The sequence below is a fragment of the Culicoides brevitarsis genome, chromosome 3, assembly GCF_036172545.1.
Source record: "Culicoides brevitarsis isolate CSIRO-B50_1 chromosome 3, AGI_CSIRO_Cbre_v1, whole genome shotgun sequence".
NCBI classification, from domain to species: Eukaryota; Metazoa; Arthropoda; class Insecta; order Diptera; family Ceratopogonidae; genus Culicoides; species Culicoides brevitarsis.
The window spans coordinates 5,625,104-5,639,102 of NC_087087.1; the positions used below are offsets into that span (position 1 = coordinate 5,625,104).

A 13,999-nucleotide genomic window follows, 5' to 3' on the forward strand; every position below is an offset into this window, starting at 1 on the left:
TGCGAGTATTTTTGTTCATTTTCATTAAATAAAACATTGAAATAATTCATATATAATTTCATTCGCGTGCGTGCAAAAAAAAGCCTTTTTAATCGGAAATTATATTGTTTTAACATGAACAGCATCCTCCTTTTTCATTCAGATATATGAAAAAAAAATATAAACTCATCGCCGACCTTTTTTGCCTATATTTTTATTACATCCTGTCCATCAAATTAATTTACACATTTTGTTTATTGTCTTCGTTGTCGCTTGTTTCATGCAAAATTATGTCGACGAGGAATTTTTTTTTCTGTGACCATAAAAATATCAACCTGCTGATGATGACACTTTATTCAGCAGCAGCGTAAAATGGTCGCTTATTAAAATTTATTTTTTTTTTTCGTTTTTTGCATGAATGGAACCCGGGATGAGTTTGGATTTACATTGGCTTACAAGGGTTCTAAAAATAACAAAAAAGGTTTAATTTAGCTTTAAAACTGTAATTAGAGATGAGGAAGGAAAAAAAAGTGTGTCATGGCAAACAATCCATACTTATTTTTTTTTATCGCCACTTAAAAAGTAAATAACCATCGATTCATATTTTTTACTGCCGTTTTAATTAGCTGTCATCACATTTTTATAGATGATGAAAAAGCGCGATAGAAAGGTGAGAACATAGCAAACCAATCGATAATGTGGCAGGCAGGCAGTGTACTTGTTGTTTATTTATCCGAGCAACGGGGGATTTATTCAGATGTTTATGTGTTTACGTGCGGAGAATAGAGACACAAGCGAGCAATTGACAGTTCTCGTGTGTTATTGACGAATGTGCTGCTGGCATATATTTAAGCAGTCGAGTGCGTTTCCTGCCTTTTTTTTTAATTTAATGAAAATGTTTTTTTTTTCTCAGCGGAAGTCGAGCGAGAAAAGGCAAAGAAAGGAAAATTCGTGGTGTGTGACAATTACTTGTTTTTTTTTCTCTCTTTTCTGATTAAGAGGACTTTGTACGAGAATTAACGACAATGAACTTTTGTCTTGCTTAACGCAAAAATTAAAAGAAGGAGAAGCGAGCGAGAAGAAAAGTAAAGAATGGAAAATGAGAGACGCAAAACAACAATAAAAGCTTCTAAATAATTTAAGATAACATTTTTCACATTAACTATGCAAATATTCAGCGGTGAGAAAATGGATTATTTTTACGATGAAAAGGAATTTTTTACAAAATGAAAACTAAATATGAAATTATTATTGAAAAAATTTAAATTATACAAAAAATTGGGTTTAAGAATATTTAAGAGATATTATAAGATCAAATTTTAAACATTTTGTTTAACAAAACGCCATCTGTGGTCAAAAATTTTAATAAATTTTAAATGAAAGACCCTTCCAAATTCCTGAATAGTCCTGATATGAGTAATTATTTGAGTTGTCCTATTTTTGCACTTTTTGCCATGTAAATTCATCCGATGGCAAGTAAAAAGAAAATTAAACAAATTTTCATCTTCAAATATTTGGTTCAATATTAAGTTCGCTAACATCTTTAAAAGGCTCCTGTACATCGAAAACGCAAAATTTAGAAAAAGTCCAAAACAAAAGTTGTTTCTAATACCAAAACCTTCAATTTGAGCCGGAGAACCGTGATCTACAAAAGTTGAAAAATCGGTATGTGAGCCCTCATAATAAGAGGATTTTGACTTAAATTTTTTTTTGCTAATATCTTTAAAAAGCTCCTGTACATCGAAAACGCAAAATTTAGAAAAAGTCCAAAACAAAAGTTGTTTCTAATGTTAAAACCTTCAATTTGAGACGGAGAACGGTAATATAGCTCAATTTTCAAAAATCTGTACATGAGCCTTCATAATAAGAGGATATTTGGCTGAAATTTTTTTTTGCTAACATCTTTAAATGGCTCCTGTACATCGAAAACGCAGAATTAAGAAAAATTCCAAAACAAAAGTTGTTTCTAATGTTAAAACCTTCAATTTGAGACGGAGAACGGTAATATAGCTCAATTTTCAAAAATCTGTACATGAGCCCTCATAATAAGAGGATTTTGGCTGAAATTTTTTTTTGCTAATATCTTTAAAAGGCTCCTGTACATCGAAAACGCAAAATTTAGAAAAAGTCCAAAACAAAAGTTGTTTCTAATGTTAAAACCTTCAATTTGAGACGGAGAACGGTAATATAGCTCAATTTTCAAAAATCTGTACATGAGCCCTCATAATAAGAGGATTTTGGCTGAAATTTTTTTTTGCTAATATCTTTAAAAGGCTCCTGTACATCGAAAACGCAAAATTTAGAAAAAGTCCAAAACAAAAGTTGTTTCTAATGTTAAAACCTTCAATTTGAGACGGAGAACGGTAATATAGCTCAATTTTCAAAAATCTGTACATGAGCCCTCATAATAAGAGGATTTTGGCTGAAATTTTTTTTAATGCTAACATCTTTAAAAGGCTCCTGTACATCGAAAACGCAAAATTTAGAAAAAGTCCAAAACAAAAGTTGTTTTGTTAAAACCTTCAATTTGAGACGGAGAACGGTAATATAGCTCAATTTTTGTACATGAGCCCTCATAATAAGAGGATTTTGGCTGAAATTTTTTTTTGCTAATATCTTTAAAAGGCTCCTGTACATCGAAAACGCAAAATTTAGAAAAAGTCCAAAACAAAAGTTGTTTCTAATGTTAAAACCTTCAATTTGAGACGGAGAACGGTAATATAGCTCAATTTTCAAAAATCTGTACATGAGCCCTCATAATAAGAGGATTTTGGCTGAAATTTTTTTTTGCTAATATCTTTAAAAGGCTCCTGTACATCGAAAACGCAAAATTTAGAAAAAGTCCAAAACAAAAGTTGTTTCTAATGTTAAAACCTTCAATTTGAGACGGAGAACGGTAATATAGCTCAATTTTCAAAAATCTGTACATGAGCCCTCATAATAAGAGGATTTTGGCTGAAATTTTTTTTTAATAACTAATATCTTTAAAAGGCTCCTGTACATCGAAAACGCAAAATTTAGAAAAAGTCCAAAACAAAAGTTGTTTCTAATGTTAAAACCTTCAATTTGAGACGGAGAACGGTAATATAGCTCAATTTTCAAAAATCTGTACATGAGCCCTCATAATAAGAGGATTTTTAAAAGTTGTTTTTTTTTTTTGCTAAGCTCAATTTTCAAAAATCTTTAAAAGGCTCCTGTACATCGAAAACGCAAAATTTAGAAAAAGTCCAAAACAAAAGTTGTTTCTAATGTTAAAACCTTCAATTTGAGACGGAGAACGGTAATATAGCTCAATTTTCAAAAATCTGTACATGAGCCCTCATAATAAGAGGATTTTTGATGAAATTTTTTTTAATAATTTTTTTTTTTTTGCTAATATCTTTAAAAGGCTCCTGTACATCGAAAACGCAAAATTTAGAAAAAGTCCAAAACAAAAGTTGTTTCTAATGTTAAAACCTTCAATTTGAGACGGAGAACGGTAATATAGCTCAATTTTCAAAAATCTGTACATGAGCCCTCATAATAAGAGGATTTTGGCTGAAATTTTTTTTTGCTAATATCTTTAAAAGGCTCCTGTACATCGAAAACGCAAAATTTAGAAAAAGTCCAAAACAAAAGTTGTTTCTAATGTTAAAACCTTCAATTTGAGACGGAGAACGGTAATATAGCTCAATTTTCAAAAATCTGTACATGAGCCCTCATAATAAGAGGATTTTGGCTGATTTTTTTTTTTTTTTTTTGCTAACATCTTTAAATGGCGCCTGTACATCGGAAACGCAGAATTAAGAAAAAGTCCAAAACAAAAGTTGTTTCTAATGTTTCAGTTTTCAAAAATCGGTACATGAGCCCTCATAATAAGAGGATTTTGGCTGAAATTTTTTTTTAAACATTTTTTTTCGCTATAAAAGTTTAAAATATAAAAATTAACGAATATTCTATAAGAATTTAGGTTTTAAAACTTTCAAAGCGCCCCCTGGTGCTAAAATTTTATAATTAGCTATTATAACCAAATCTTTTACTTCAACTTTGTTTTTTATTACTTTTAAATATCTGTAAAAAATTTAGAAAATAATACGATAGAGAATAAGAGAATAATACGATTTTAAACTCTTTACAGCGCCATCTGTTCTAAAAATTTTGTAAAAGGCGATTTTTACTATACTTTTTTATTTAAATTTAATTTTTGGACTCTTAAATAACAAAAATAATATTTGCATCCCAAATGAAGTGCCCTCTGTCGTAAAAAATAAAAAAAAATTCACAAAGCGCCATCTGGTGAATTAATTTTTGAAAAAGTATTAATGCATAAAGCTTGTTAATTTTTTTAAAAAATTTTTTCAAGAGTACATCAAAAATTAATTAAATCTTCTTTAAAAATTAATTTTTTTGATAAAAAAAAATTTTTGAAAAATATTATTTTTTAAAAATAGAAAATTTTTTTTATCTTAAAACTTAAAAATTTTTATTTTAAAACTTTATGAATTTTTACTGTATATCTAACTAAAAATAGATTTTTATAAGTAAACTATTCTCGTTTTCTGACAACAGTGCAATACAAAACAAAAACAAAGCACACAAATGGGGACACCAGGTTTATTATTTTTTCATCGCTGACATATTTTTCTATAGGAACATAGGAGAAAAAATTTCGTATACCTCCTCAACGTGTTAAAAAGGAACAAAGACAAAAATATGCTAAATGCTTCTCTAAACAAAGTACACGTAAAGTCATTATTAGGAAATTGGGACAAAACAGACCCTGAGGAGATACGAAAAAAAAATAAAAATAATGAGAATTTTCATGAATAATTTCACACGAACTTTCCTCCTTATTAATTTTTTTTTTCGTTTTAATATTTTTTTTTCGTTAGATTTTAATTCAAAGACTTTTTATCAAAGTTAATGAATACCAAATACTCACGTGACGCGGATTGATGGCGTTCGCATATATTAGTAATCAATCCCTCGTAATTTCATTTTCACCGAGGCACTAACATGCTCTTGCATTTAATACAGAAGCCAATTAAGGTTGATATGCCCGAAAACTCCTGTTCGTCGTGTTTGTGCGTTTGAAATTTCTGTGTGAAAGCGCAATTATTTTGTTGGCTTGTGCTGACAAGCAGTCAACGTAGTGATGGAAATTTTTCCGTAGCTGCGACCAAATCGATTTGGATTCGTTATGTCGGAAAGTAGTAGGGAGAAACTAGTATATGAGAGAAGTAGTGTGTCCTATATTTTATTATGATTATAGTTTTCTTTTTTCATTCATTTTGTGTTTATTTGTGTTGCTGTTTAGTTGATTACTTTTCCTTTTTTTTCTTCTCGCAAACTCTGAACGACAAATGATGAGATCTTAATAGAAGAAAAATGATTGGAAATTTAATTCAATTTAGAATTGATGAGAAATCCTTTAGGCGAAACTGACTCACCTGAGATTATTTGATGCGAACAAAGAAATTGATTTGATACTCTCTTTGTTCCAAATATCAAGTATTTGAACGATGATAAGAAAAAAATAGAGAGAGTAGTCGTCTAAAGAACGACATACTAAACCGCATTTCGATGTCGCATATGTATCTTTGCTTTTTGTACTCCTCATTTCACATTTTCGAACTCCTCATTTCACATTTTCAAACTCCTCATTTCACATTTTCGAACTCCTCATTTCACATTTTCGAACTCCTCATTTCACATTTTCGAACTCCTCATTTCACATTTTCAAACTCCTCATTTCACATTTTCGAACTCCTCATTTCACATTTTCGAACTCCTCATTTCACATTTTCGAACTCCTCATTTCACATTTTCGAACTCCTCATTTCACATTTTCGAACTCCTCATTTCACATTTTCGAACTCCTCATTTCACATTTTCGAACTCCTCATTTCACATTTTCGTACTCCTCATGACCCGAGTCGAGTTTAATACCGCATTTTTTCTTCGAAATGCTGTAAAAATAAATTTATGGCTTCTTCTTCTTTTTTAAAGTAAGTCAGTTACTTTCAAGTGGTCAGTTTAAAAACATCAAATTAAAATGGAATATCGAATCTATAGAAAATCCGAATCGAAAAATTGTCGTTGTTCAAATCCATCAAGAACGGAATGTCAAACGAGACAAAAGCTCATCGAAAAGGGAATTTTTTGCACCCAGGAACGAATTTTTCTGTGGGAAAAGGCCTGCTATCGAATCTCAAATAACTTAGGAGGCAGAGACAAGAAGAAATTAGAGCTCTTTTTGAAAAAAGTCTACAAGAAATTCGAATTCGAGCCCAACGAATGCGATCACGCTCACTTGATACATTGCGACGTGGCAAATTACTTGAGTTACCGCCAAACTTTCTTCGGTTACTATACTTGAAAAAAAAGGAAACATCTTGATTAAATTTCAAATAATCAATTTTAATGTAGAAAATCGTGCCAGCTTGAAAAAATAAAACAAAACACAAAACAAGAGGAAATGAAAAATAATTGACTATAAAATTTTGCGTTTAGCATGAAACATAATATAATTTGTAATGTATTCAATTTCGTATAGATTTGTATCTGTTTTTAAGAGTTTCTTTTGTCTTCATCATCTCGAATTCCGCTCGACCCGAAATTGTGTACATTGTCTAATTGTTTCATTTTGAACTGAGTGAGACGATCAATATTGGCACAGACATCACTGAAGAAGAAGAGGCATAAAGAGATAACGAGAAATATCTTCATTTATTTATTAAATGGAGACTTTATGCGATTAAGAGAGTTTCTACGGAGATTAGACGTTGAATGATAATAACAGATTGGCTTCTTTCGAATAATTTTACCATATTTTGAAGATAAATTGTAGTTTTATGGTTAAATTGATGTCTTTTTAATGGAAAATTAATAAACATTTGGTCACGTGGTTAAAATTTTATAAGGTTTACAAATTTTGTTAAAAAAGTCACGTGGTCAAAATTTTCGAATAAAATGTTGAATAGGTTGAAAATTAAAAATTTGTATTGGGATTAAAAGTTCAAAAGTTAATTAGATTAAAAAAATCAAGATTTTGTCAAAAATTTAATTTAAAATATGCATAAATTCAAAAATTTTATTAAAAAAGTCACGTGGTTATAATTTTTTTTTATATTCAAAAAAATTAAATTGTGCATTGGGTAAAAAACTTAAAATTTGTATTTTAATGGAAATTTTTAACTTCTATAAAATTTAATATTCAAAAATATTTTTTCTGAAAAGAAATTTCAAATTTTTAACATAAAATTGGTCACGTGGTTAAAATTTTTACATATATAACTTTGAATAAGTTGAAAAATTTAAAATTTGCATTGGGCTTAAAAGTTTAAAAATTCATTAGAAGAAAAATTCCAAATATATTCAGAATACAATTCAAAATATGCATTGAGCTCACAAATTTCGTCAAAAAAGTCACGTGGTTAAAATTTTATTTATATTCAAAAAAAATTCAAATTATGCATTGGGCTAAAACTTAAAATTTTTATTTTAATGGAAATTTTTAAGTTTTATAAAATTTTATATTCAAAATTAATTTTTCTGAGAAGAAGTTTCAAATTTTTAACTGAACTTTTTTTACAAAAACACGTGACGTGGTTAAAATTTTATAAAAAATGTTGAAAAGGTTGAAAATTTGAAATTTGCATCGGGAAAAAAAATCCAAAAGTTAATTAGAAGAAAAAAATCAATATTTTTTCAAAATTTTAATTTAAAATATGGATAAATTCAAATTTTTTTTAAAAAAAAGTCACGTGGTTAAAATTTTATTTATATTCAAAAAATTCAAATTGTGCATTGCCATTGGGATAAAAACTTAAAATTTGTATTTTTATAAAAATTTTGAACAAATTTAAAAGTTTATATCCAAAATTGAAATTTTAGAGAATAAATTTAAAATTTTGAACTAAACTTGGGTCACGTGGTTCAAAATACGCTTTTAACCTTTTTTCTGTACGAAAATTTTCTACAATTCTCATGTTTTTTGCTTTTCTTTTTCACTCCATCATTCATCAGTTGACTAATAAATAATTAAGACGAATTAAGAAATTTATTTCCTGATTTGCTTTTTCGCCTTCTATGACTTGTCAAAATACATTTTTTGCTGCGTCATGATGATTTTGTTGTTGCCAATCCTTTTTTTTTCCCTAATTTCAAAATGACTCAACGGAAAATCGAAACAGTAATAAATAAAAATAACTCTCAATTAATTTATCTGTTACAAACAAACTACCTCAACAAATTTCGAGTTGATTATTGCTCAAATGTTTGCTCAATGCTCAGTCAGAAAATTTTTCGACTGCTTTTGACATCGTAATAATCATAATGGGTAAGCACACAACCTATCAAGATAATATCGATCGTGCGTTCAAACATTATGATTATTTTAGTGGGAAATTATTGAACTGGCGAACGCGATGACGAACCAAACAAAAGTCATTGAGAGTAGTAGAGAACTTGTTTAAACAAGAAAATTAAGTCTTTATTTGTCAATTTATTGAACTAAATCTGTCCGGCGGACAATATTTGATTAAAGTACAACAAAAAAATTATTGAGAGCATTGTTATTTAAATTAGATAAGATTTTGGGACTTTAAGTGTATTGAAAAGTATTTTTAAGTTAAATTTAGAAGTTCAATGAGAAATTGGTTCATTATCTTAATTGATTTGAAATTAGTTTCGATGGATTTTGTTATATGGATTTATGAGATATGATGAAAAGATTTTAAAGTTTTTGTAATAACTTTAATAGAAATTTTCTATAAAAATTAAAAATTTAAAAATTTTCATTAAAAAATATCCTTTAATAGAAAAAAATTTTTTGAAAATTTTTTTATTAAAAAAATCAATTTTTAAATAAATTATAATTTAATTTAATTTTTAATTTCATTAAATTAAATTTTAGTTTTATAGTTAAAATTTTTGTTTTTTCATTAATTTTATTTTTTTTTTAATTTTAATTTAAAAATAAAATAATAAAATATAAAAAGAAGAATAAATCAAATAATTAAATAACAAATTTAATTATTGATATTAAAAAATTTAAAAAAAAAATTTTTATTTTTTTTATTTTTAATTTTAAAAAAATGTATTTTTTTATTAATTAATATTAATTGTTTAGCTAAAATTTTCAAAAAATAAATAAATTCTAAATAAATAATTTAGAAAAATGTTTATTTTTTAATAATTTAAAAATTAATTTTAAAACAACAGACTTCAATTAATTTATTTTTTTATTTATTATTAAAATTATTTTTATTTATTTTTTTTTAAATTACATTTAAATTAATAAATAAAAAAAAAATAATAAAATTTCTTAAAAAACATTTAAAAAATTATTAAAAATTTAATTAATTTAAATAAATTAATAAATTTAAAAAAAATTAAAATTTTAAAAATTATTTTAAATTAAATTTAAATTAATTTAAAAAAAAAAAAATATTTGAAAAATTTTTTGAATTTTAAGTTTAATTTTAAATTTATTTTTTTAAGCTCCTTTTCATTTCATTTCATTTCATTTTATTTTTTTTATATTTTTAAATTAATTTAAAAACAGACTTTAATTAATTTAATTAAATTTTTAATTTGAAAAAATGTTTTTTTAATTATTTTTTTTAATAAAATTTAAATTAATAAATAAAAAAAATAATAAATTTATTTTATTAATAAATTAAAAATTAATTTAAATATTAAAAAAATTATAAAATCTTGTAAAAAATAAATTTAAAAAATCATTAAAAAATTGTTAAAAATTTAATTAATTCAAAAAATTATTTATTAAAAAAAAATTGTTTTTTTAAATTTTTTTTTAAAAAATAAAATTTAAATTTTTTAAAAATTTTTGAATAAATTTTTAAATTTTTCTAAAGAAAAAATTATTTTTTTTTTAAATATTTTTACTTTGAACTTGTAACATTTTTCTATATTTTAAAATAAAATCCCATCCATCACAAAATCAATCGAACTTCCCTGACACACTTTTCACATTTATTAATTAACTTCCCAATTCACTTAACTGTACATTATAATTGACTTTACGAATTCATTCAGATGTAAAATTATCTGCAATCCATATTAATTTCACTAAATTTTACGTAATTCACGTTGATTGACATTTATGAAATGTTATGAAAGCTCGACGCACGAATGTCACTTCCGTTTCAAGCTCTTTCTAATTTCTATGCAAAAATCGAGCAAATTTAGAAGCTTATCACTCAAAGGTCAGCAACAACAACAAAAATGACTAATTAGATCGATTCATTCATTTATTAGCGTCACTTTGCTAATAAATTGATGTTTAATTTAATTCAGTCGAATTTTGCTCCGTGAATTGAACAAGAGCGAGTAAATTGACCAACAGCTGAAAAAACATAATTTTAGTTAATTTTTCGTATTCAACTTGAATTTTCTATAAATAATAAATTTTGTAATTTTTATTCGCAAAAAAAAATGAAACCAGCGCATCGGCAGTATTATGCGGCATTTTGTGGTCTGTATCTGTCGAGCCAGCGGAAATTTGATTGAAATGCACGAAATTATTTAATGAAAAAAAAAATTAAAAAAATCAATTTGCAGCTAATTTAGCAACAGTTTTGTACGGAATTTTCATTTCTTGGAGTTCGCCGTACATTCCTTTGCTGCAGTCGGAAAATTCGCCATTGAAAAATCGCTTGAGTGACGAAGAAGCTTCGTGGATTGCGGCAATTGGAGGCTTTGGAGGCTTGGCAAGTACTTTTCTCTGTGGATGGTTACTCGATCGCATTGGAAGAAAGAAAACTTTAATTTTAATTGGAATTCCGCAAATTATTTGTTGGGTCCTAATTTTGTATGGAACGACTGCGAACCAACTTTTAGTAGCGAGAATTTTGGGAGGATTGTCGGGCGGAGGAGCTTTTACTGTTGTTCCTGTTTTTGTGAGCGAAATTGCTGATGATGAGTAATTTTTTTAATTTTTATTTTTTTAAATTTTATTTGAAAAATTTTTTTTTTAGTCGACGAGGAAATTTAGGAACAATTTTTTCCGTTTCTTGTAATTTTGGGATATTTCTCGGATTTGTCATCACAACGTTTTTTGAATATCATTTTGTGCCAAAAATTGTACTTGCGATGGCTTTGATGTACTCTGTGAATATAATGTTCGTGAAAGAATCTCCAAATTTTCATAAGTTAAGAGGAAATTATGCTCAAGCAGAAGAAAGTAACAAATATTATACGGGAAATAAAGTTCAAGAATTCGTAAAGGAGTCAAATAACAATTTTGTGAAGGAGAAATTACGACTTTCGGATTTCAGTAAGAAATTTTTTAAGATAAAAATTCATTAAAAAATTTTTTATAGCGTTTTAAAGCTTAACAATTGAAAAAAAAATTAAAAAATGTGCATTGGGTCTAAAATTTAACTTTTTTATGAAAACTAAAATAAAAAAAAACAGAAATTTTGAAATATGTATTGGGCAAAATTCAAATAATTTAAATTACGATAAATTAAAATGTGCTTTGGGAAAAAATGTCAAAATGTGCTTTGGGCAAATAATTAAAAATGTGTATTGGGGCAAAATGTGAAATCAAAAAATTTTGATATAAAAAAAAATTTTATACAAAAGCTACCTATTTAAAAAAAATAAAATGTGCATTGGGATATTAACTTTGAATGCATATTGGGATGAAAATTAAAAAATTCAGTATAAAATATTTAAAAATGTGCATCGGGATGAAAAATTGTGACATTTTTTGGGCAAATTTTTAAGAATTTTTTCTTAGTTGCAATTTTAAAATACCATTTGGGCCAAAAGTTCTATATTTTGTTAAATTCATTTTTTTTGACCCAATGTACATTTCAAAAGTTTTTTAATAAACTTTTCAAATTTTTTCCCATTGTGCATTTAAATTTTGTCTACCCAAAACATATTAAACAGTTTCTTTCGAAGATTGAAAAAAAAATTTCAAAATTTTTTCAAAATAAATAAATACAAATTTTAATTTTCAGAGCATATTAAAATTTGCATTGGGCCAAAAATTCAAAAAATGCATTGGGAAATTTTGGAATGTTTCATGGGATATTTTTAATCGGCTAAATATTTAAAAATGCCATTAGACAGTGAAATTTGAATGCAAAATATGCCGAAAATTTAATTTAAATTAATTCAAAATGTGCATTGGGGTAAATTCAAATTTTAAAAATTTCAATTTAATTTTTAATTTTATAGAAATTTTTAATTGGATAAAAATTCAAAATTTTTAATTGAATAAAAATTTAAAATTTGTCTTTGTAAAAAATTTTTAAAATGTGCATTGGGCTAAATTTAAAATATTTAAAATTTTAAAAATTTGCATTGGGATTTTTTTACAAGATTTTAATTCGTTTTTCGTTCTTTATCGAATAATTTAAATTTTTTTTAACCTTTTAGAAAACCCCGCATATTGGAAACCAACCATAATGAGTTTAATTGTAACAACATTTTGCACTGTAAGCGGCTCCTTTGTCATAATTTGCTTCACAAAACAAATTCTAGACGAAGCCGGATCCCCCTTTTCCTCTGAAATGGGTTCCATCATCATTGCTTTTATCCAATTTCTCGGCTCGTACGTGGCTTCTTTGGTAATCGAGCGTCTCGGCAGAAAACTTCTCCTTCTCACGTCGGCAATCGTTGCGACAATTTCCCTCTCCATTGCGGGCAGTTATTACTACCTCAAGTCATTGGAGCAAATTTCGCCGAGCTACAGTGCGACACCACTCGTTTGTGTCTCCGTGTTATTTTTTATCGTTGCCGCTGGACTTGCTACCGTCCCAATTGTGGTTGTCACTGAAATATTGCCGCACAAAATTCGTGGCTTGATTTTTACGCTGTGCATGGCGGAGTTGTGGACAATAATTATTTTGGGTGTCAGAGTGAGTTTTTTTTTCGCATCAAGGCTGATTTTTTTTTTATTTATTGTTTGTGATTTTTTTTTTCGTTTTATGTAGTATTTTATGGCGATGTCCGATGCGATGGGCATGCACGGATTTTTATGGTTCTTTGCAGGCACGTCGTTCGTAGCAGCAGCTTTTATTGGCTTGTGTCTGCCTGAGACGAAAGGCAAGAGTATCGACACGATTGCAGGATTTTTTAATAAATAAAACTTTTGACGAGAGGAAGGAAGAAGGGTTTAAAAGCTTTTTGTTTGCTCATGTAACAAACACATAAACACACTTCTTCTTATTTTTTTTCGTACGAAGAACAACTGAGACGTTCAAAATTACATTTCCTCCTCTTCTCTGCATTTTTATTAAATTTCCGCATAAATTTTTATTTATCCACTCACATTTCTCATACACTTCCCTCATGTGTTGTGTGTGATCCTTCCGTTTATTTATTTCAATTGCGGAGGATGAGATTGGATCAACTGGCATTTAAATAAGTAACTTACTACAATTTACACTTTTTTAAAGGAGAATTTCTCCTACTTCTATGAATTCCTGGATTTTTATCGTCCTATAAAAGGAAGATTTATGGAGCAATTGTTCCTGAAAAAAAAACTCGACATTTTATGTTAAGGGAGGAATCTTCAAAAAAAAAAAAGTATTCATAAAAAAAATTATTTTAATTTTTTATTCGTTGCATAAATAATATTTTGTACAAAGAGCAGCGTAATAAGCACTTTTTTCGTTCTTTAGTCGTTTCTTTGCTTTGTTGTTGTTCTTTGAATGCCATTTGAATGAACAAACACAAAATTGCACTTAAAACGAGGAATTTTCTTATTTAGCGCGTATAGCAAAATTAAATCAGGAAAATAAGCATTCAACGCAAACAAACGTAATAAAGTTCAAAGGAAAGGTTTTTTTTTTGTGTGAAATAAATTTTTATTTTAGCGCATTTTTTACTCAATTGTAATTTTTCTAAAAGATTTCTGTTGCTTTGTAGGTTTTTTGTAATTTTTATTTTATTTTTTTTTTTTTTAATTTTATTTAATTTTTTTTTTATTTTAATTAATTTATATTCATAAAAAATTTTAATTAAAATTCAAACTAAATTAAATTTTAGATAATTATAT

The 13,999-nt window shown here is 26.9% G+C and overlaps 1 protein-coding gene across 1 annotated transcript; it reads left to right on the forward strand.

Annotated features, from left to right (window-relative positions):
• Nucleotides 1-10,300: 10,300 nt before the first annotated feature.
• LOC134834416 (facilitated trehalose transporter Tret1-like) lies at nt 10,301-13,789 on the forward strand. The gene is made up of 5 exons (XM_063849065.1): nt 10,301-10,459; nt 10,546-10,906; nt 10,962-11,260; nt 12,376-12,857; nt 12,933-13,789. Exons 1-5 carry the CDS (start codon nt 10,420-10,422, stop codon nt 13,083-13,085), a joined length of 1,335 nt encoding a protein of 444 aa, XP_063705135.1. The 5' UTR covers nt 10,301-10,419; the 3' UTR covers nt 13,086-13,789.
• Nucleotides 13,790-13,999: the final 210 nt, after the last annotated feature.

Bases quoted from the DNA above. Each gene is read 5' to 3' on its own strand.
- LOC134834416 (XM_063849065.1), top strand. From the start codon at position 10,420: ATGAAACCAGCGCATCGGCAGTATTATGCGGCATTTTGTG. The intron at 10,460-10,545 runs GTCTGTATCTGT...ATCAATTTGCAG, and splicing joins GTATTATGCGGCATTTTGTG to CTAATTTAGCAACAGTTTTG. The intron at 12,858-12,932 runs GTGAGTTTTTTT...CGTTTTATGTAG, and splicing joins TAATTATTTTGGGTGTCAGA to TATTTTATGGCGATGTCCGA.